The 23,946-nt window shown below is 37.9% G+C and overlaps 1 protein-coding gene across 4 annotated transcripts in view; it reads left to right on the top strand.

The window, feature by feature from the left end:
- Positions 1-23,946, top strand: part of ARL15 (ARF like GTPase 15) — a 229,800-nt gene that overhangs the window by 10,671 nt on the left and 195,183 nt on the right. For 3 of the 4 annotated variants that reach the window (XM_072860010.1, XM_072860013.1, XM_072860014.1), the window contains exons 2-3: positions 2,893-2,983; positions 3,618-3,674. The exons of the other annotated variant lie outside the window; for it this stretch is intronic. In XM_072860010.1, the coding sequence (XP_072716111.1) occupies positions 3,621-3,674 (54 nt within the window). In that variant the 5' untranslated portion in view covers positions 2,893-2,983; positions 3,618-3,620. The remainder of the gene's footprint in view (positions 1-2,892; positions 2,984-3,617; positions 3,675-23,946) is intronic. 4 annotated transcript variants of the gene reach the window in all.

Below are 23,946 nucleotides of genomic sequence, written 5' to 3'. Positions count from 1 at the left end.
TTGTACTGATGGCTGAATGCTTGAAAAAATGGACAGAACAAATGCTCGTTGTGAACGAAAGGCTGCACTGCTGCAAGGCAGACATCTTTCTAAGTCATTATGAACAGTCATGTTTTTACAACATATGATTAAAAGAACGAAGTTTTGTGCAAATATGTATGTTAGCCATGAGTTTAGCTTCCAGCTGGAGAAATTACTTAATGTTTGTGAGATGACCCTTTGCCTAAGCAGAAGGGTGCATATTGGCAGAGATGCATGCTTGTGTTTGACATATTTGACCTGATGACTCCGTTTCTCACTTTAGGCATGTTAAGTGACTTCTGTTAAGAATAAGTCTTTGTAGAATTGTATCAAACAAGGTGTCTTTCTTTCGTAATATTTGTAGGTATATTTTTACATTATTTTTTTCTTTTGCTTTCATGCTTACCATGTAAAATCCTTTCAGAAAGCAACAATAAACTGTAAGTAAATTAAATGCAAATTCTCCAACAATTGTTTTGTTGCCTAATTGTATGGTGCAAAATGAGTTGCAAAACCAAAGTAATGAAAGATTACAAGTATCAAGAATAAATTCTCCATTGTAGCAGCAGATTATCACATATATTGTAATTCAGTGATCAGAGTGATAGGCTGTAGGATAGTATCACTAAACAACTAATTATTTAAATAATTTCCTGACACTCTTTCAGTGATTAAACTGAAACAATACTGGGAGGAATGTAAATTTTTGTGTGGGAGGAGGGGTGAATACAGAATCACATAACTGTTTAGGTTGGAAAAGACCTTTAAGGTCATCAAGTCCAACCATAAACCTAACACTGCCAAGACCACCGCTAAACCATGTCCCAAAGCACCACATCTACACGTCTTTTAAATACCTCCGGGGTGGTGACTCAACCACTTCCCTGGGCAGCCTGGTCCAATGTTTGACAACCCTTCCTGTGAATAAATTTTTCCTAATATCCAGTCTAAACCTCCCCTGGTGCAACTTGAGGCCACTTCCTCTTGTCCTATCATTCGTTGCTTGGGAGAAGAGACTGACACCCACCTCACTACACCCTCCTTTCAGGTAGTTGTAGAGAGCGATAAGGTCTCCCCTCAGCCTCTGCTTCTCCAGGCTAAACAACCCCAGTTCCCTCAGCCGCTCCTCATCAGACTTGTGCTCCAGACCCTTCACCAGCTTCGTTGCCCTTCTCTGGACACTCTCCAGCACCTCAATGTCTCTCTTGTAGTGGGGGGCCCAAAACTGAACAAAGTATTCGAGGTGCGGCCTCACCAGTGCTGAGTATAGGGGGCAATCACTCCCCTAGTCCTGCTGGCCACACTATAATATATCTAAGAGAGAAGCTAACAACAGCACTGGAATTAATGAATGTTTTTAACACTATAGGCATAAGCATGATCTTGGAGGCTTGGGGAAAGGATTAGCTTAATATTTCATGGGGAAATGCACAGGGGAAACATTCACTGGTACTGTATGTGACAGTAGCAGGGGGAGATAATTTTAGGATTCATGCCATGTAATAGCTTGTTGATTTCAAAATATTAACAGTAGCAAACCCAGCAACAGATGAGTAAGGTAACACAGATGTAGCTTGCTTTAGTCTACTGAAGCAAGGGTCCACAGGTGCTCGTTGGGGAATTTGAACTGCAGCTTAGTTCTCCCATGAATGTATAGCCTGGAAGTACTGAACAAAAATTAAAAAAGGAAAACAATTTATAATGCTGCGGTTGTCTAGAATAAAAGCAAACTATATACATTGAGAAACTGTAATGTTTTTTTGCTGCTGTACATTTACTTGCCTTGCAACCTGAAATAATCTTTTACTTTGTATATAAAGTTGGGTCTGCCATCAACATAGAATCTGTCACGATACTGAAAATACAAATCACTGTATGTATCACCCTGTGTTTAAGTATGGGCTTAAATTGCAGCAGACTCAGGTTAAACATTAGGGAACTTTCTAGTAGGGAGGGTAATGAAGGACTGGACTAGATTGCTTGGGGAAGTCATCCATCCCTGGAACCTTTGGAACAAGGTCTGCAAATACTGTCAGGAGGGGTATGGGTATGATTTATAACCCCACCCCACCACTTTGTGTACCATAGCATTTCTCAAAGTCAGTTCTATTCCTATATTTCTGTGGGAAACTCAGAGTACAAGTCATAGAATTGGGTGTTTGTTCTGAAAGCTGAAAAAAAAAAAAGAAAATATATCCTGGCAATTTAAATGGTGCTTTGAAGCAGCATTTCCTTGTCAGCAATAATATTCTAGGTTGTTTCCAGTAAGAAAAGAAAATCAACCATGCTGTTGAGGTTTGCTTTCAGGTTTTTGTGCTGCACTTTTTGATTTTCAGACAGTTCAGTGAAATATTTTTTGTTTAAAATATAAATTTAACAGTTACAGCAAAAGAAAACTGTTGCTACACATTTTTTTATTACCCATAATTCATAAGAGCTGCTATTTTAATTTTTTAATCACAATTCTAATTAAATGGTAATTCAATTGCAGTTTTTTGAAAGGGGGGAGTAGAAAGCAGAGGCCAAAAAAAAAAAGTTTTCACTGATACTGTTTGAAGTCTGTAGCATCCAGCACTTTACGTTCAACATCTTAAAATACATGCAGATGATGTGTGAACTTGTTAAACATATAGTAAAAATATTCTACTTGATTGCATGAATTTTTGCCTACAGTGACTTCTCAAATACCTTTTTTAAAGTAATTTCTCAATTACTCTTCTGAATAATCATTGTAAGCCTGGTTTATTGTACCTGACTGTATAGAAAAAATGGCAAACCTACAGTAGGTTTTATATTGGTGGTGGGGAGTTGCGTTTATTTTCTGGCTTCTTTATGCTATTTAAAGAAGGTGTTTTTCATCTGTTTCATCAGAAATTCATAGTCCATCTTCAGCCTCTCTGGGTGACTGCAGAAGACATAGAATTGTGGCATCACAACAGATTGGAAGTTGAGCGAGTTGAGGGTAAAAACTTTTAATACGATATTCACAGCTGTAAGAGCAGATTAAATAAAATATTCAAGACAGTAGAAAGTTCTATTTTGAACATGAAAATCTCAGAAAACTAAAGCAGTATGGCTTCAGAAATGTGGGAACGTAAAGTTATATGCATTATTTTTATATATAGAGGAAGATAATTTAAATGATGATACAGGGAGAGAAGAACTATAATATTTAAACATGGAAGCTCTTTACAGTCCACTAAGAACCAAAAAGCACATCACTCTATTAATATGTCTCTTGCAGGTTGTTTTTAAACTAGAGCAGATAAAAATAAATGGGACCGAAAGCTTGCATGCAAAATGTTAATGTTGCGTCCAGGCACTTTGGGCAGCATTAGGTAATTTGAGGCCTATAATGAAATACTGAATTAGTAAGTGCAATGGTTTTGGTAGCTGCTTCTGTATGAAAGGTAATAAGTATCTGCATAATCTGAATTTATATGGCATTTTCTCAACTTGTTTAATACAGCCTTACAGGAGAAACATAATGGAATATACCATCAGGTGTTTCTTTCAGGGGAGAGGGGAGAGACAGGAAGAAAACTAATTCTTAATAAATAGCATTCTTGGTAATGTCTTTGTTTTAATTTCTTTAGACTATGTCTGAATGTATCCAGCTCTCATTTGCTGTTTGTAGAATTGGCATTTACACGGTAAGGCAATGTTCTAACTAACTAAATAATTTTTGTTAGTGTTAATGCCATTTGAGTGAAAAGAAGTTACTTAGATTTTTGGGATCAGGATTAAGTAATGCAGTTAGCAAAAGGGTTAAGTAATGCAGTTATGTCATATTAGTTTACATAAACAGACTACAGCATGGTTTTATCCTGTCAAAGATTTACTAATACCAGGACAGAAAAGTATTCTCCACTTTTATTAAAAAGGTAAAGAAAAATTCAGCCAAGCTCTTAAGGTGTAAGAAAATTTGGAATTCGTGTGTATCAGTTGTTGAGAATTCTGGCTTAATGTTACTGCTAAAGGGTTTGTATACATTTGCTTGTAAATATCCATGATGTTTGTGTAATGTCATATATTAAGACGTGTTAGCTAAATGCACATATTATTGTAAGCTTTGTCTGGAGTGCCTTAATATTTTCCAAATGCTGTTATGTTAAACTTCCCAAACCTTAATTAAGTTATATAAAATAAATATGAGGTTTACTTCAAACTTATGTCCCAAATATGTTTTGTTTTTTTTTTTTGCTGCTCCCAGTTGTTCCAGTTATTGATGGGAACAGTTAGATGAATGGGCTGTTTTGCAGAAATTCATTGTGCAAGCTCTGCTTACACAATGTGTAAGACACTGTTGCTCAAATCATGCTTCAAATCCTGGAGCTTTTGGAGTGGGAGTGCTGCTCCTACTGCTACTACTTTTCAGGAGGAAGCCTGGCACATACCACTTCCCATTTTATTAGGCTGTACAGTCAAAAGTGTAGGTGACTTTTGAACAACTGTGATGAGGACTATGTGCCACCAGTAAGTCTTACTTGAGGACAGAATCACGAAGCTTAACATCTGCTTTTATTCTTAGAATTTGGTTCCAGGTAGGGTTTAATACCTGCTTGAGGTTTTTTCCCGTGACATTTGCCTGCATTCTGTTTTCAACATCTAAAAGACTATTTTCTAAATGGTAGAAAATAACACATTTGTGCAATATGGACAAAATCCTCCTGGAGGAAACTGCTACTTGCAAAGTCAAAGGCGTATTTTCCTGTGGTATTTAAGTTCCTTAGGAAGACTTTCTCTCTACAAATTCCTATGTGATAAGAGTATGCTTATCTTGAAGGATCAGTGAGGGTTACAGTAGGAGGTTTTAATGGCTGCACGGTATGCAAACCATCTGCCAGCTCTTTAGAAGGCTGTGGTAAGCTGTCCAAATTAATTTGAGAGGACGTCCAAGTATAAATGCATTTGTATTGCAGCATCGGGTATAAGCAGGTATAATGTATAGCAAAATACACCCTCTGACAATAATTGGTTTTGTTTTAGTTTAAAATAGGTAAGTGTGGTATGTATACTGCAGTGCACTGCTAAGTTGTGGTAGCTGCAGTTATAGTGATAGTTGGATAACCGATATCTCATTGTGACCTTTTGGGCAGCATAATACTTAATTTCATCAAATGTTTTAAATTACAAACAATAAAGAGCTAACTTCATTTATGAAAATGCTGAGAGGAACTGATTTCATTGACTGCTGGTTCTTAAAGGAGGAGAGTGAGGAGGATGATGAGTGGGCTTCAGAGCATTCAGAGATGCACTGTTGTGGCCACAGTGTAGAGGGAGGACCATGTAAAGTGCATTTGAAGGCTAAAGTAGTTCCTTTAGGAAAATGCTAGGTGCCGAGAGTACTTGCTTATATAGAAATGTCAGTCATGGGAAAGGTGAGTTTCAGGTGATCTGACTGGAGAGTGGGTTTGAGCAGCTTTGGTATTGAGTAAAGGGAGAGGCCTACTGAAGTGAGAGCTGTGTGGATATTCATTGTGATAGTTCCTCCCTCCACACTGTACCCTGCTCATGCTCAGTCATGTAACTCGGCCACTGGATTTGTTGCTCAGGTATGCGAGCAAGTCTGGCACTAGCAAGTATGTTGCTCCCTACTGATGTGAAGAAGCAAAACACAAAACTCCAATTCATATTTCCCATTTAATTAATTCCTTATATCTTGTATCGTATACTTTCTACTGCATGCTGTTTTGCAGACTTAATAGGGTTTTTTTGGTTAATTGATTTTTATGCAAAAGCTAAGCAGTCTCTCAAATGCTAGTCCTTACCAGCACCATGTGTTCAGTTTGTACTGTGTTACTTGGACACTTCCTGTTCTGCACATCCTCGTTGTACAGTGCTGCAAGTATCTTGCAAAGGCTCTTAGTCCTTTGGACTACAGACATCTCAATTGTTAGTCTGTTATCAAGCTGCTTATCAGTAACACTCTTGAGGACCTATTACTTCAGCTGTACTACTCCATTAAATAGGCTTCCTGTTTTTCAGGCCTGTACAGATTATGAGATGGAGGAAGGGTTTCTATAGTTATCTATGGCAAAAGAGCCTGTGCTGCCTTCAGCTACCATGACTAAGAGGATAAAGCTTTGTTGTCTTCAGCTAGGAAAAAACATAGATCTTTGCAAGAGTGCAGAAAGAGATGGGATGCCCATTTTGGGGGATTAAACCAGATGAGATTACTTAGAAGTGTATACCCTTGAAGGGGGGAGTAGAAAAGCAGAGGTGGTTAATATAAAACCTGTATAGATATTTGTAAGGATCTGAAGCTGAAAGATGTGTATCCTAAAATGAAAACATTATAGTAAACTTAAATGAAAACTTTGGGGATTAAAAAATCAATCAACCAATGAACCAAAATTAAACTCCATTTCTTCTGTGTGTTTTACACAGCTAGTACCTTCTGGTGGAAGTACCAATCTTTTCAGACACATGTTTCTGCTTCTTCCACCATATAATGTCTGAGTCAGATGTGTCAGTTGGAAGTGTGGGAACAGGCAGATAAATTACTTCTTGAATCTGCATGACTGTGGAGATTGTAAGCATATGACAGCTTGTAGCAAAGCTTATTGTTATATTATTATTAACTTCCTTTCTGTTTCTGATTTATTTTTCTTAACCAGGTAAAAATCCTAATAAAATAATGATGGAGAGTTCAACCTACATGAGCTTCAGAGGAAAAATAATCCAAAATTTGTTTTCTTGCAAGACAGTTTTTATGATGGGACACTTGCCACCTTTATAGATATTTAGGACTCCACCTCAGAAACAGTGTGCATTGATTGTATGCCTACACATCTTCTCTGAAAGGTTCTCTGATACTCTGTACTAGGCTTTGAGACTTTTTTCTTGGCAACTGTTTGCATAGAATAGTAAGCTTTTATGAACAGGGTTAATAAGGTATTATTTCCTGTCCCTACCCCCTGAATGTGACTCCAGGAATAAGAAAAAGTAATTTTCCTATCTCTTGTTATTTTGGATAACAAAACAAGGACAGAAGCCTCTGCAGTGATGAGAATCATGCAGAAAAACTAAGGGGACTTAGTGGATGCGTAGTTCTTTGCTGGTATGCATTAGAAAGAAAAATACTGGAAAATAACATTTTCTCTTCTCAGGAAATTAGAAGGTAACAGTTTTCCTTGATTGTAGAATATGGCCTCAATAGATAAACAATTAGAAAACACTCATTTAAAAATAAAACACTAAGGATAACAAAAAGCCCTCTGTAGAGCTTTCTGCTTCTCAGATGCTGGGTATGGCAGAAGTGACGCACTCTAGCAGCATTGCATCAATGTTGGCATCTTCTTCCTGACAATGATGAGTAATGGATATTTTGGTATTAGTAGCCTCTTGGCTTGAATTTGCACAGTGAGATGTGGAGATAAATGATGCATTTATACAGCTGTGCTTACTATAGTTTATATATGGTAAGTATAGTAGATGATGCAAATGTGCTTTTAGTTCTCTGGTTTACTTTGGATTAACTTACATTTGTCTTTGTTTATAATGATAAATTCATGTCTTGAAATGGTTTGACTGGAAACAGCTGGTGTGCTAAGGAATTTGTCTGACATTAGAACAAAACAGAAATAATATTTATTCATAAAGTGGTGGAGGGGAAGCTCTTAAGAGAAGAGGAACCAACTGAGGTGGTAACTAAAGGCAGTCATTGAATAGGAGGTAATCATGGGAGCTTGTTTGGAAAGGTTCAGGAGCCAGCCTGTGAATTACAGTATGGAAAGCTTCCAGTGAGACTCTTCCCCTCCCCAACGTAGTTTCCCATTGGAAAATGCAAAGTTAAAGTAATAACAGAGCTCATATAGCATTTCCTGGCTACTCCTCCCTTTCCCATGTCATGTCCTTGACATGAGCAGCAAAACAAAGGCACAAAAGGGCAGCAGGAAAAAATCCCTTTATGTGCTACCCTTTGGGAAATGTGGACAATTCCATTCACAGTCACTGTTGATATTCTGTGGGTAGACTGCTGGAAAGGAAAGGTATAAATGTTTTAAACTTCCAGCCTTAAAAGGTGCTTGCTGTCACCAGAGTCTTGGCAGTGACTTGCGTTTGATGGGATTACATCCACTTTGTTCTTGCAAATCTGTAGTCAAGCTGCTTGAACCATGCTGGTTGTGGTGTGTGTTGCTACCAACCTAAACAGGAGAAAGAGAGGCAGAATGTTCTGATGCATGTGTTGTTCTGTGCATGTGAATGTTAGCTATACTGTGGATTTTTTTGCTATGAGACTTTCCCTTCTACTTTTCTGAAATAAAGAAAGAATTGTGACTTTTTTTTTTTTTCTTTTTTTTCCCAAATGGGGAAAGTAAAGACAGGTGAAGTGGGAAATCATAAAGGCTGGGCCAGGAGTGAGGATCAGAATACAATTCTCTACCCTTTCTCTCCACAGAGTTCATTGGTTGAAGTAAACTGTACTGGAATTGCTGAGCAGCCTCTCCTTGTGGCCAGAGCTCACATTACCTGCTCAAAGAGCTCATCAGCTTGGTCCAATAAATGCTGCTGCGACAGCATTACTTCCCTGAGCTATTAACTGATACACACCCTACTTACAGCCCTTTGACAACCTCTGACAACTAATAATTGATTTCACTGGGAAAGGTATGGCTTGCCAAATTAGCCTGTTAATTTTTGTCAGAATAAAATGCCTGTTTGACAAACTTGCAGGCTGGAATAGAGCTTTGTCCTGAACTAGGGACATTATGAATTGGGGTTGTGTTCCTTCTGACTAGTCTCTGCTGTCCATGGCCCCTTCCTGCTCTGGAGAACAGCATTGTTCCACAGACCATTAACTTCAGGGAGGACTAGGAAAAAAGCCCCGATCCTCATTACAAGAGTCTCACATCTTTTCTGTTTAGACAAGTAGCTGTTCAGTTTGTATTTATCAAAGCTATGTGGTTAGTTATCCTGTACATAAACACTGTTTTGCATCTTCCCTTTGGAAGTCAGGATTCCTGATCTTCAGTGTTGCTGTCTTTCCAGAAAACAGTTGTGTAATGTACTCGCAAAATGTCATGTTTTGCCTCCAGTGGCTGGTCCGCATGAAAGATAAACTACTCCTGTAGGTTCAAGTGGTGCAGGGGGTGATTGTGTGAGCATGGAATTTTCCTGATGGCCTCTACTGAGCATCCTTTTTTCATACAGTTTGCAGAGTAGCCTCTTTAATTATAAAAATAAAAAATAATTCTTTTATATCAATAACAGACTTCGAATGTAAACTGCAAGTACATTGCAAAGCAAAGGTATTCAATATCCTGACAATCTCCTATGAAAAATATCACATGCTTGAAATTTGAGCTGCCCCGTGACTGTGGACTCAGAAAGATAGCAGTGGGGCATGTTGATTACTAAGTGGCAAGTGTACAAATCCAGCAGTTACCTTTATCATTTGAGTTATTGAGGGGGCAAAAAGACTAGAAATGGCTCTTCAGTGAAAGTGAATGTTTTCTTTCACATTCTGTAGTCCAGAGGGTGGGACTGTGCATAGCCATGAGGTTTGCAAAAAAGCAAGTTAATTTGCAAGGATTCCTGAAGTCTGGCTGGGCAATTCTAAATTGTGGTGAGAGGTTGCCCTATGATTATGCTAACAGTTGCATGCACCACTCTGTGTGTGTGTGCAATCACATCCTCTACTTCATACAGTGAGTTACAAATCACCTCTGTGCAGTCTTGCATCTCTTCTTCATTTGCAGCAGTTCTAGCCAGCACAAGGTTGAAGCCAAATGCTCTTAATCTCTGACCGTTCTGTGGCAATGTGTTGGTTACCTGGTTTGGGAAACATGCGTTAACTCCTCGCCTCCTCAAAATTCCTGAACATCAAACAGGTGGTGTGGTTCTGCATGTTTTAGTTTTTTTGGTTCAGCTGCTAATGGAATTACCTCAGTGTAATCTGCTAATGTTTGTCACTGTCTTTTCTCTTTCATCCCACAGTTCAGTTATTCATTATTTTATCTATTTTCTACACTCCCATCCTGTTCAATGGTCCCTTAAGCATCACGTTTGTTTTGTTCACGTCTCTGATGTCATTCTACTTCATCCTGGCCTTCTCTGTTAGATCAGACTTCTTACCACTGACACAAATAATGCTTTTTATTCTGTACAACTCACTTTCCTTGTACCTCAGACTTGTTTCTTAGTGTTGCTTTATTAATTTCCTACAGTTTTAGCACAGAGTGTTTTAACTTCTCCAGTTGTTTGTTGGGGTGAGTGGTGGTGGTGGAAAGGTGTTTGTGCAGACAAAACATTTGTGGGTAAATCGTATGCTAAAATCTCTTTCCCTCAAATTCCATTAATAATGGCTTTTTTAACCATTGTTCACACTGTGGTGTAGTCAGACAACATACACTTCAACTTACGGAAGATTATTTATTTGTTCCCTGATTCTAACACTGCATGCATTTCCAAAACATGGGAGAATTTGTTTCTTAGCCAGGCCTGTGTTGTGTTAGTGTACTCCGGAAGATATGCTTACTTCTTTTTGTTGTCATCTTGGATTACATGGAAGACATTCCAGTGCATTTCTCTGGATTATATATTCTTAAGTAATAACCTTTCTGTATAGCATCATACCTAGAGGCCTGACAGAGGTTGATACTCTGTTCGATTCCCAGCGTAGTCTCCACTGTCACAAGCAGATTACAGGCAGATAGGGAATGTATCAAACACAGTCTGTGTGGAAACTGTGCAAGTTCTGTGCCACATACACTTCTTGTCTACGCGTGCAAAACAAGGTGGGATTTGTTGTGAAGTTGAATCTGTATAGACAAAAGATCCCGGAACGATGAAGGGTAAGTGGAACAAACCTGTAGAGTAAAACTTGACAAAGGCTTTTGATTATTGACATCAAGGTTTGTGTTTCAGATGCTTTTGCCTTGCTCTTTATAAGAATTGTGTGGTGTTTTTTCTCTGCTTGAATTTATTGGCTATGGAAGAGAATGAATCCACTAAGAAAGAGGCTCACAAGAGCAGGATGGGTCATCCTGTGGGATGATAGAGGGAAGTAACTCTTGGTTTCAAGGGTTCTAAAATGCTTTTCACTGTGACATCTCACTTGACCTTGAACGAGAAGGTAACTCTGAAAGGGCTCAAGTGTGGAAATGCACACCTTGACATACCAGATTAAAAAGCAGAGGCTACAGTAGCATGAGAACCCCAAATACCGGGCCTCAGCCTTGCAGGCAAGAATAACATTGGGGTTGTAAAAAGGAGTTCTAAATCCAAATACCCCGTGAATAAGAAGGTAAAAATATATATAAAAGAAAAGTTGCTGTGCAGTGAGCTATGCTGAGCCAGTAGAAATGTGAGGCTCTAGGACTATCAGATAATGAGCAAGAAAACCACAATAAAAGAAATTGAGGGTTTAGGTGTGTGTTCTGCTGAGCCTGTAATGTAATGTGGATTAATCTTACGTAAGCTATTGCCCTCTAATAATAATCTAGTGGATGGTAAATCAGCTTCAGATGGAGAACATGAATAAAGATCTTAGTAAGTATCAAATCTGAATGTATTTGGAAATGCCTGTGGAACTCTTCATGATGGTTTTAATATTCTATCTGCTTGTATTCCTGAATCTTGCAGCTAGTGGCTCAACTTTCAAACTTCCTGAAGAGACACAAGCTAATTTTTTTTTTCAGGAGGGTAAACTGAGGTGTAAAATGCAAACAATTTACTGATGCTCCACAGCAAGTTCTAGACAAGTTCTTGTGGTTCCAAATCATGGTGCTTTGTGTGATTGACGTGTGGGCATTTGAATTCTGACATTAGCCTTCTGCTCTTTTTACTGTTGAAATTAGAACATAATTAGAAAAAATACGTTGTAATTGCAAATTTGTTTGTGAATTCTAGCATGGGATTTAGAAAAGATAGGCTTTGTGTGAGTTAGGGATTTTCCCTTTTAAAATTCTGTAGTGTAGGAAGCTCTTTCCTGAGGAAGGAAGATGTTAGTAATTTGCTGTATCTCTTGAATAATGTTGCAAAGAATACCATTGGGTTTCTGACCCCTTTCTGACCTGTTTCAAGCTTACTTTTCAAGGTTTCTTTAGGTGAGATAGGTGTGCCAGGTAAGCTGACATCTTTTTTCTCTTAGCATCCAATTCTAATTAAGTAACCATTTTTTTACATAGATGCTAACTGTGTTATTGTATGTGACCAGGGTTCTGGATTTTCTATTTTTGATTTCCTGTTCCTTTCATTGGTAGAATATTTTTGTTAAAAAAACTTGTGTTATGTTTCAGCGTGTGTGTTGCCTGCTTACCATAACAACTGCTGTAAGGAACGTCTTGTGCTCTTAATAAGGAAGAAGTATTCAGTGGAGAACTGAAAAGAGGGAGTGCATAGCAAATGTGGGGCCAAGTATTTTATTTACTTATAAAAGTTGTATACAAATTTTTACTACTATATGCTCAGTATGTTGAACTATTGCAGGTCTTTGTGTTGCTGTGTAGGCTCTGGACACTGCTGTATTCCTTAGCTCTTAAAGTGACTTCAGCTACTTTCTGATGGTTATGTCTGTGTTTTGTGCTGAAAACAGATTCCTTATTTGAAGAGCAAGTTTTGATTCTTGGTGGAGCTTTGCAAGAGTTATTTGGGATACCAGAGAATGTCTTTCTGTAAAGGTCTTTTCAATGGCCGTTTTGGGTTCGTCAAGGTTGAGATGCCTCCTTTTTAAAGAAGGGCTTGATTGAGAAAAGTGCTTTATAGACAGGTGAATTAATGGATTAATGTGCTGCTGATGCAAGATTTCATGGCATGGATTGGTAAAGTATAAGAAGCCTCAGAAACAGAGTTTGCCTCTGCACAAATCATTCTGTTTTTCATGTTCACACGATAAAATCGTAACAAATAGGGCTGAAAGGTGTGAGAGTCATCTGATTCATCCCTGCCTCAGAAGAAGGATGAGCTATGGCCAAACCAGCCCTGACCAGACTGGTTTTCTAAAAAAACACAGCAGATTCCATAATCTCTTCTGGCAATCTCTTCCCAAGCTCAACTAACCTTATTCTTCTACACACTGTTTTTCTAAGATCTAGCCTAAATGTCCTGTTAATCTATCTTGCTACAGTTTAAGCTCTTCTTTATCTTACACATTGCAAACAGGGAGAAAAGCTTCTTCCTTTGTTATTTGAAAATTGGTTGTCACATGCTTTTTCAGCTTTCTGTAAATTAACAGATGGGTCATTCTGTACAGAGCAAAGTTACAACCAGAATGCGAAGTTACTTGTGTGGCAGGTTACCATTCAGAGATGCTGCTATGTAGCTCTCCTTTGTTCTTTTGCCTTACTTACTTACTTCAATAAAACAGGGGTCAGAAGCTGCTTATTATTTTCATGCTGAACATATTAAATTGCTTGATGAGGATAATTTACTGGGTAGGCACTCCTCTGTCAAGGATACCTGGAAAGACTCCTCGAACATAAGCTTCACCAGTGTTAGCACTTGATTTGATTGGACAATAGAAACAACATAAATATACCTGGGTGTTCCTAGAACAGTGGGTGAAACCATGAAACAGAGTCAATGTTTTTTCTTTCCTCTTTTTAAGAGACTTCCTGGTTGTGACTCAGCACCTCTTCTATAGCAGTTGGAAAGATACGATTTTTATTGTGACAAGATTCTCTCCCCTGAAGAATAGTATACTTTGAATGAAAAAGCATTGGAAATGCTTCCATCGTTGAATGGTATTTGGTTATCAGTGAACTTGAATCGCTATGGCTAAGACTTCAGGCCTTAACTTCTTGTATTACTTACAGACCAATTAACACCAGTGCAGCTGTTCACTATGATCTTTTAAGGAGAGACCTCATTCTATTTCTGATTTAACAATAAGGAACTTGCTGTTTAAAACCTGGAAATCTATTTATAGGGTTGAGTAAATAGATGTGAGTTTTATGGAATATAATGCTGTTTCTGTCTACAGCTAAAAACTGGTAAATTTGAACAAATTGTAAGTTTCCTTCACGTTGTGCTTGCGTGCCGCCAAAGGCGACTGGCTGTTAGCACTAGGGCTCTTGTCAATTGATTCAGGACAATCTACCTGGTTGGATTTATAGTCTAGTAGAACTATTTCCTGTTTGGTTAAGCTTTTAAAAAGAGGCAAGACCTGTAGGACTTTCAGTGAGAGTATGTTTTGTTGCTTAAGTTAGAGAGGGTGAGGTTAATTAACTTTTTATGCATAAGCATTAATATGGTTATGGTGATTAAACTGTAAATCTAAATGATTAGTGTTTGTTCGGATGTTTCTTGCTTCATATAAAATGAATTAAATGGTTTATTGCCTTGCTGCATTTGAAGGAGTAAACAAAGTACAGATTTCAAACCAATTAAGGTGGCCACTTTTCTACTTACTGTTATTTGCAAGTTTCTGTTTAGACTAATATGCAGCCTAGAAAGTTTCTCTTCTGTCACATTTGTTTGCTTTGGAGTTTATCCAAAAGGCACTTGCTTAAGTAGGTTCTCATAGCTTTTAGAAACCCACATTCCAGTTGTAAAAAAAATATTAATCTCTTATATTAACCTGAGCACATAATTTGTAATAAATTCTGCATCTTGTCTGTCTGATTTATGTTCATGTAATAAATGAAGTATAATGTGTATTTTAAATTTTCAGATGCCTTCAGTAACCATAGAATGTGCACCAGGAAACAGATACCACCATCAGAATGCCAAAAAATATAGTGAAAACATGAATATTCCAAGAGACAGATTTTTCTTGAAGAACAAATAGCTACATATTTTGAAGGATAAGTTGAGTTAGATCACCCTCAAAATTCCAAATTATGCTTGGCTTCAGCTTTCAGTAATGCTGTGTTACTGTGTAAAAAAGCTGTGGGGTGGCAGTCAAAAAGGTTCTTAGATAAACCAGTGAGTTAGATAAACCAGCAAATAAAATGGGTATTTTACCATGTGTGAAACAGATAGCTCTGGGATACTTACAAGTTAAGCATCTTTTTGTTGATCATTTTGGAAACTATGAAGTTGATGTCATATGCAGGTTCTGACTCTGATAGGAGAATTTTTAGCTCTACATCATGGGTTTATCCAAATATAAGTGCTTTTGTAATGAAAAATCTTGCACTAATTTTAGAGGTCATGCTCTAGATACTACTTGATTTTGAAGACAGTTCTTGCTATCTTTCCTAATCTAATGTTATGTTAACATAACATTAAGTTACAAAACTGTTATCAGTTTCCTAGGTTTTCTCTTAATTTGTCATTTAATGATGCGGTCCTACTTAGCGACTGCATTTGAATTAAAAGTTTAAAAATCTGTTAGAAGTTTAGTAATTTTTCTTGGAGGACAGTTTCTTGATTTCCTTTACCAATTTTGGATTGCTTCTGGAAGCTGAAGGGGCAAATAGCGATACTCACGAAACAACAGGATTTTCAGTGCTGTCACTATCAAAATGGCAAAGTGGAGCTATGTTAGATCCAGCTGGTTCAGTATGTTTAAGAGACAAGAGACTGTGTAGCTGGTTTTAGAATCTCCTAACTTTGAAATGCCTGTGTACAGTCTCTGAGCAGCAGTTCCAAACTGTTTTATGTGGTGGAATTAATGTTTGAGTGCTGCATTTTACAGGAAAGTTAATGTTAATTCCCTTGTTTAAAAGAGATCCCAACAAACAACCAGAAGTCGAATGAAGTTCAAGAGCAAAGAGAAGAGGCAGCAAGTTGTTTAGGGAGAAGAAAAAAAAACCTACTTTTTTTACCCCCAACATGGTGGAAGTGTAGAATGAATGCTCAAAATAGGGTAAAACCAAACCCAAAAAGCTGAAAACCACGTGAATGAAAACTAATTTCCAAACAATATACAAACAAATAATTTCCAAAATATTGGCATTTTTTGAGCAACATTTGTAAATTGGTTTTGGGCTAGTTCCTGTACCATAGAATTAAAACAGAGATAGATTGTATTGTTATGTATTTATTAGTATATATGTTGTTATAATATTTAATTTTGAATGGCATCTTTATTTAAAATAAAGCCCCAGTATGCACGAGCCAGGTGCTTAAGTGTGGTGTCACGTGAGACAACTATCTAATAATTTGAGCAGATGGCTATATGCAATTTTTGTCTCAGAAGTACCTCTGTAAATGTGAAAGAAAACGTTATATTTTTAGAACTCAGCATCATACATGTGTTTTTTTCAAAAAGCCTGAAAGCAGAATGGTGGTATAATAAAATGAAATGAATTTTACAATGATCATGACATTGAGATAATTTAAAGAAACATTATCTGTGTGGATGTAACTGTTGTGATTCAGTATTTTTGAGGGCTGGTTGGGCTTGGTGTGTTTTTTGGAACTGGTATTTTTTTTTCCTCCCCTCTGCTCTGGCAGATAAGGCTTGTTTTGGTCTTCTCTTACAGAAATATAGTATATGAGTTGTACTTCAAATCATATTTCTTGTGGTGAAATACAGGATTATTCTAGTGACCTTCTATTTGGTCAGCCAGCAATCTAATAAATGAAATTAAAAGCAATTATGTATGGGGACCGAGGGGTCCTATGCTAGTTTGTATCTGATGAGTGTCTGCATCTGGAGTACCTTCTGTGCTGTAAAAATGCTTTGGACTCATTTTGGCTCCTTATCCAGGTTTCTCAGAATGTGCTATGAAATAAAAGTGGTCAGCTTTAATAGTTTATGTTCTCAAGTTTCAGGAAATGAGAGTAAATTTGCTCTACTGCTGCTTAGCTTCTGTGCTGCTTAGCTTCTGTGCTGGTTAATTTATTTCAATGCTGGCTGTTGCCTTCTGTGCTCACTCCGTGTGGATGAGGGGGTTCCACTTGTGCTTTTCATCTCCTGCTCTGCTTTGGCTGGACTCTCTGTATTTCATCTTTGACAGGAATCCAGATGCATTTGCTCTCAGAAATGTGCATGTAAAGGGGAAGCATGTACTTTCATTGAAGACTAACTTCAGTAATTAAGTTTGATTCAGGCTCTAAAAGACCTTATACCTAGGCATGAGAGACCATGCATGTGTGTTCTGGAACATTCTTGTAAGATAGCGTGAGAGTGTATGCTGTCCTTGCATAACTAGCTTGAAGTTGAGGAGCACCTGAATGTAAGCCGTAACTTCTTGAGGTAGCTTGCCACTTCAAGTAGGCGTCCAAAGTGCAAGCAAACCTCAATTATTTCAGTGCAGGGCTGCTGTAATTAAGCCAGAAAAGGGTCCTTAGTCAGTCTCTGTGCCCAGTCCTACCTCTTTCAAAGGTTATGAGTCTCAGGAACATGTGGAAAGCTGTAGAAAAACACTTGTGCAGAGTTACTGCTTGACGAACATAGCCTTCTCTGGCAAAGCTTGGTTTTGGCTCAGTCAAAATATTTTGATGAAGTTACATGGACCTATAAACAATAACACAACTATTTTTTTTAATAGTTCAACATCCCCCTTATATTTCTTTGTTTAAAGCTTAAAACCAACTGCTTCATGAGGAAACGATAAGGATGGCTTTATTTTTGTTGGGGAAATTCAGGTTGAAGGTTCTGAGTTGCTACACAGTGTGAATTGGAGGATATAGGTACCGGGGCCCTCCCTCTTTTAGCAGAAGCCTTTTTAAAGCTTTACACAAAGGGGTCTACAAAACATGAACTAAACTTTTTTTCCTAAATGGCTAAACAGGATGTAGATATAAATAATAATTCAATACAAACTTCTTTTGGTGGAGCTTTCTCACACACAGCTTCTTGTACGTTGAGAGATGTAGTTTCCTTTTAGAAAGAGTTCTTTCATTAGTTTCCAGACAGTGCTTAAGATAAATTAATTCCATTAAAAAAAAAAAAAAAAGAACTCTTGTTCCAAGGTGTTGTAATTTCTCTATGTTAACACTAATGTGTTTGGTCATTTTTTTTTTAAATTGGTGTTTTTGAAATGTATTGTTCTTAATCAAAAATTGTTAAGATTTTTCTTAATTCTTCACAAAATATTCAGAATGGTTGAGCAAGAAGGTGATCAAGTATTGGAGTAGAGACTTCTCATACATACCATGTTAATAAAATAACTGTATGGGTTCTGTCTTTTTAGAGCATTCCTATTCTGCAGGTGAACACAAGTCTACTGAACATTGTCCCCACAAAATTGCATGCCCGTCTATTGTAACAAATACCAATTTATCACTTTTAAACTATTTATTTTTGTTTTGTTTAAATGTGCCTGCTCAGAAGCTTTTCTGTGGTCTCTTCCATATAGTGAATCTCTCTTGCTGACATGCACATTCTGCATAGCAACAGGGAAATACTTTTTGAAGGTACCATAGACAGAGATTTAAGGGCAGTGGCAGAATGTGAAACCACTTCTAATTCTGGCTATAAGCTTGACTCTTTGTTTAATCTTTATCTTGGAGAGACCGTCCTACCTTGAGGGCAAATCATGGTTGATGTAACCTGAAGGAAATAGTAAAACCCGAGATTGGCTGTCATAGGGGAGTTGGGAAATATCTTTGTGTGAAGGCTGGAGAGAAATGCTTGTCAGTCTTGTTGATAGTATGTTATTACCTCTTGTTCAGACAGGCTAGTTTTGAATCACTGGATTGTCTTCAGACTTAAAACACACTGGGTGTGAATTTGGGCTTGGTTGGGTTTTTTTGTTCGTTTGGGTTTTTTTTTGTCAGCAGAGTAGTTTGTATCAAGTTGTTTCTCACTTTGAGTGGTGCTACCACACAACAGGCTTTGTACATTTTCATTCTTTTGTATTCTCCCATAAGCTTTATATTGTCTTATTCTGTAAAGTTAACTAGCTTTTCTCTGAAATGTTTCTTTGTCCACGCATTTGTCTTTCCCGGTTAAATTTGAGATCATTCTCACAGCAATACTATGCTTGGCTAACCATACAGGTGTACTAATATCCTGTCTAATTCCTTCTCCCATGGATCATCCTGTCTTAGCAGAAGTGGTTTCTCCATCTAGTTAGGACTAGTTTATAACGCCTACCACTTTCATATGAATATCTGAATTGTTGAGGGGAGCCAGGATCACCTTTTCTGTCAGTGCTGGTAAGGACTTTGTGCTTTGCCTTCTACATTTGCTTCGCATGGTGTTAGTGATTTATGTATTTATTTTTGCATGTCCATGGCTCAGCTTCTGCTTCACTCAGCCTCTTGCTTTGATGACATAATATATTTCAGCCTTCTACTTCTTGCACTGTGTCTAAATGGAAGGTCTCTTGTGATACTCAAGCTAAGCTGGTTTGTTTGAGGATCAAAATCATTCTGCATTACTGCACCTCTATTCTGTGTATATATAGGGGATTTTGGGGAGGGTTCTGAGACCCAAGAGGTGTATGCATGCGGTGTGCACTCCTCCTTCCTTTGCCTTTTCTATGGTGGTTTCTTTTTCTTTTAATTGTTACAAATTTAATACTTACTTCCTGAAGTGCAGGGTCTGCAAGATGTTACCAGCAATTTCTATGATGTTGCTTCTGTTCCCCCTCCAGCCCCCCCCTTTTTTTTTTCTTTTTTTAATGGTCCTCCTTTTAAGCCAATTGCTTGTCTAAGCCCTGAGTTGTGAGGCTTTGTCTTCTGTAAGTTACTGACTGCTAAAAGCTCTCTAGTTATTATCTGTTTTTTTTTCCTACCACATTTCCTGACTGAGAAAGAAGTTGTTCCTCAAAGACCTGTTCTGGTGTTGGCAAGCTCAAAACATTGGTAATTTCTCCTTTTTTTTTTTTTTTTTCTGGAGAAATGTTGGTTTTCTGGCTTTGGAATTTTTATACAGGCAATCTTTAATCTACTGTGGAGAGCTGGGAGATGACTTGCAGCTCATGATGTGTGCAGGGGATGGGAGAAGGACAAAGTGGATGTTCAAGATTATTTGAGACAGTCCATCTTGGACCTTTCTGTGGATATCTGCTCTTGTGGAAGGTGGAAATTAGTGACTCAACAGTGATTCTATCTAGTCCTGTATTCCCACTGAAAGTGGGAAGAGTCAGCACAATGCTTAATCTTGAGTTTACCAAAGGTGTTTTCTACCTAATACTTAAATTGTGCTGAATACCTCTCACGCCTCTCTCTGAAGTTTCTGTGAGCCCTTATTCATAGCTTTTCAAATGTGCACTGTTGTTAGGTTTTCTTCAATCTATAGTGAGTAAAAACTTTCCCTAAATTAAGGGCTGTGGTTCTCAGAAGCTGATAACGTGTATTGTCAGAGAAAATTTCCATGAAATCTGATGATTGTAGCTTTATATTAAAAAAAAAAAAAAGGAGGGAGAGGGGGGAGAAGATTTGTGTTTCAGGAGTTTATCCGGTCATCTGTGGGATTTGGGGAAGATACTTATTCTTGTGCTGAGCAATTGGTTAGTTTTATTGTAGCCTTTTCTGAAGCATTGGAAGGAATGTGGAGTATGGTGGATAGTGGTCTCAATGTTCTTAGATGCTTTCCTGGTCTCTGGTTCACGTCACTGAAGTCAACTGGACTGGTAGATCTGAGATCAAGAAGATGTTTTTTCTGAGGTCATAATGTCTGGAGTGTGTTGCTTCTTTAATTTCCAGTATGTTGGGAGGCAGTTTGCCCACTGGACAGTGTATTTTACCTGCCCATGCCCTAAATGTGGAGCTTGGGCATTGATGATACCCTCATACTGCCATTCTCAGTTTGTGGCAGTTGATCAAGTCTCTTGGTGGCTGAAGTAATTTAGTGTAATTGAAGTCTTGGGGTCTGTTTTGTAGTAATATTTGAGTGAAATTGATGGCATACAGGTTAGTGCACTGAATACTCTGGTGATTATTTCCGTCTTTTAGCTATGGCATAATTGCACTTTGTTTGGAAAATTAGTACCAGAAGCAGTGACGGTACTTGTTGTAAGCAAATTACTCAGCTGAACATGATCCATTTTTCTGCCTGAGCTACAGTCATTATTTTGGCTAGTGCTGGTGCATTGCTAATTTGACTGTTTCATACCACGTATTGTTAAATCGCTGTCTGCTTCCATTGTCTTGCTGCTCACTGTGTGTGCTGCATGCTGGTCACAAAAAACACATCCTACAGAGCTATTCCATGAAGATTGCATGCTTCTATACCACGCAGATGTTGACTGGTGGCTTGACACACTATGGTTGCAAAGCAGTCTTTGCTTATTAAAACTCAGAAGAGATTGCTAGTCGCAGTGTGTGTGGTTTCATGTAAAATTACTGAGAAAAATCCTGCTAAGTTTGGGAGTGTGATTATAACCCACTGATTTCCTATGTGAGAAATGCTCGTGATTCCCCTCTCCCTTCCAGGAGTGTGGGTTTGGATACTGGGAGACTGTGTGGTCCTTCTCTGCCCTTAGTTTTCAAGTGGACATTCAGCTATTGAATGTGTCGTTAGTTTCTTTTTTCTAATGTCTCCAAGCCTTTTCCAGAAATTCACAGAGAATTTAAAAGAAGCAAAGAGTACCTGTTCTCCTTAAACTTATACTGGTGTTTCTCAAAAAAATTTGCAGACTCAGTTGGTCTTTTGTATGCATCTGTGTTCAAATAGTCCTCTCTGTTCCCCAGCGCTGTCCAGTGACAGCTTGCATTACCAATGGTTAGTTAGCTTACCTTTAACTGTTAGTAGCAGCTTGTTTCTTCCAGGTCAGGAGAGTGAGAAACACCTGCAGTTTCTGGATGTAGGGGTAAAAGTTCACTCCCTTGTCCTGAAGTGGCTGAGCTGTTGCCAGAATAAGGTAGATAATTGTTCCCTGGATAAGTGCTTCAGTAGCTACTGTGAATTATATGTGTTTTAAATCTTGCTTTATATTGTTGAATCTTTTGACGGATGGACTCTGGGCATAAAAATGAATATTAAAATGCTATTTTGTCTTTCATCAGATACTAAATGAGTAGGTACACAGAAGTTGGACAGACTGTGGCATAAGTTATGATATCAATATAGTACTTGAAAGCTGTAATTCATTACAGGAAGTGGGCTCTTGCAGATGATATTGAATTAAGTGTTATAAAAACATGGTCTGACATGGTCTTGGTATGTAAACCAATTTTGTTGTAAATCAATTTCGTTGTCTAAACTGTACACAAAGAGATTTCCTACATACCAGTTCAACGCAGAAAGTTAATGAAACCCAGAAATTGGGTATGTTGCAATAAAAAAGAGAACAGATTAGCTGGGTTCTAAAGGAGAAATCTATACCCACTCAGAAATTAAATGCTTCGTGTTTTAGTGAATTTGAAATAAATGACTGGTGCAGCATGAATGCACGCTGAATGAATTAACTACATGTGAAGGCCAGAACCATGGGGTTGGAGGTGTGCGTGTCTCTGTGTGTAACTCAGCAAACTGTTTCAAGGATGTTAGCTTGGCGTGCAAACTGAGAAGTGACAAAGCTATGACAATTCAGGAAAGTGGACTGCAGTGACTGGGTAAAGCTTACAAACCCTTTCTTTACTTGAGCAAAAAGCAAACATGGATGCCAAAAATGCGATAGTGATGCAGTGAGAGAAATAACTGTTGTTCCTTTACCTAAAGCGTGACAGAGGTCTTTTCCCATCTCTCCTCTAAAAATGCTATGGAAATAAAATACCTCCAGCTCTCTTTAAAAACAAAAAACCTGACAATTTTTAAATCTCTCTGAATATCTGATTTCAGAGGCCACTGCAGAATTTGGGACTCTTTTCTTAGAATAGTGACATTAAAGAGGAAAAGGAATAATTTTTGTAGAGGCAATAAATCAGATGCTCCTAGATTATCTTTTTCAAAAACATTACATTTCAGATTTCTTTTTTTCCTTTCAATAAATGTTGCACTTTTTTTTCATAGTATTTAGTGGAACATTATGCTACAAGATAGTTCTGGAGTTAATAATTTAATAGCATTTGAAGGATTAAACATTTATATGATTAAATCATATTTGCACTGAACAGCAAACATTTTTAGAGAAGATATTAAACCTTAGATTTTCCCAATATAACCTATTGTATTTCATGGTCCTATACATGTACACTTCAACTCTCCTTTGTACATTTTCTCTTAGCAGCCACCATCAGACATGGAAACTTATATGGAAATTAGTGTTTTGCTCTTCCTGCTAAAACAGAATCCCTAAACGTCTGTCCCTAAAAGCAGTCAGCTTTTGTGAAGTTGCAGTCTATGTATACTTACCCAGCCCTGTTGAGCATTTTCTACTCTCTTCTGAAGGTTCTGTCCTAGGAAAGAACAAGGATTAAAAAAAAAAATCTTGCCTCCCCTTTGACAGATGCATCTTTTAGTAAACTCAGCCCAGTTTTAACACATAATCAGCCATCCCTGTCTGGTTATGATCCAATGCAGAAGATGCAGAATAACTTTTACAGCAGTATCTTTGTAACTAGCAGAGATGTGTGTGATGTTCTGGTACTGATGACAAAACACTTCTGTGTCAATGTGCTGACATCTGATTTCTTCTGGTTCAATAACATCTATAGCTATGGTCTTATACACCTTTGATCTGCCTGGAATGGATAGAGAGAGGTATGTCTGCCCAGCTTAGCTATAATATAGTTTAAATGCTAGAATGTAGTTTAAGTGCTCCCATATCTGCTTGAGTACAAGGTCAGCTGGTTTAGCTTAAAGCACTGTCTGATAGCTTATGCAGTTGTCTCTTTCCAGGGAAGCAGGTGAGATTCTTCACATATTCCATTCCACTGATTTTGACGTGTGAGTGGCATTCTCCATCAGACGACTTGTATATCAAACTCTTCCAGACCATTGGAAACTTATCTATGCCATTTTAGAAACAGAAGTTGTACACAGGAGACGTTAGAACCATCTGGTGGCAAAGCCAAGCTATCGTAGATTGGGAAATGTACAAACAAGTTAATCCTGCCTAATTTGCCTTCTGTGTTTCATGTGTGTTTTGGTATAGTCTTTAATTACTTACATTGCTTTGTTTTCCCTCTTCCTTTCCCCATAGGACCCATGAGTCATTCATTGTACAGGATGGGTGGTGGTAATTTAATTAGCTG

Source organism: Ciconia boyciana, chromosome 4 (assembly GCF_034638445.1).
Source record: "Ciconia boyciana chromosome 4, ASM3463844v1, whole genome shotgun sequence".
NCBI classification, from domain to species: domain Eukaryota; kingdom Metazoa; phylum Chordata; class Aves; order Ciconiiformes; family Ciconiidae; genus Ciconia; species Ciconia boyciana.
The sequence above is the reverse complement of the archived record's forward strand: the minus strand, read 5'-3'. Positions and strand labels throughout refer to the sequence as shown.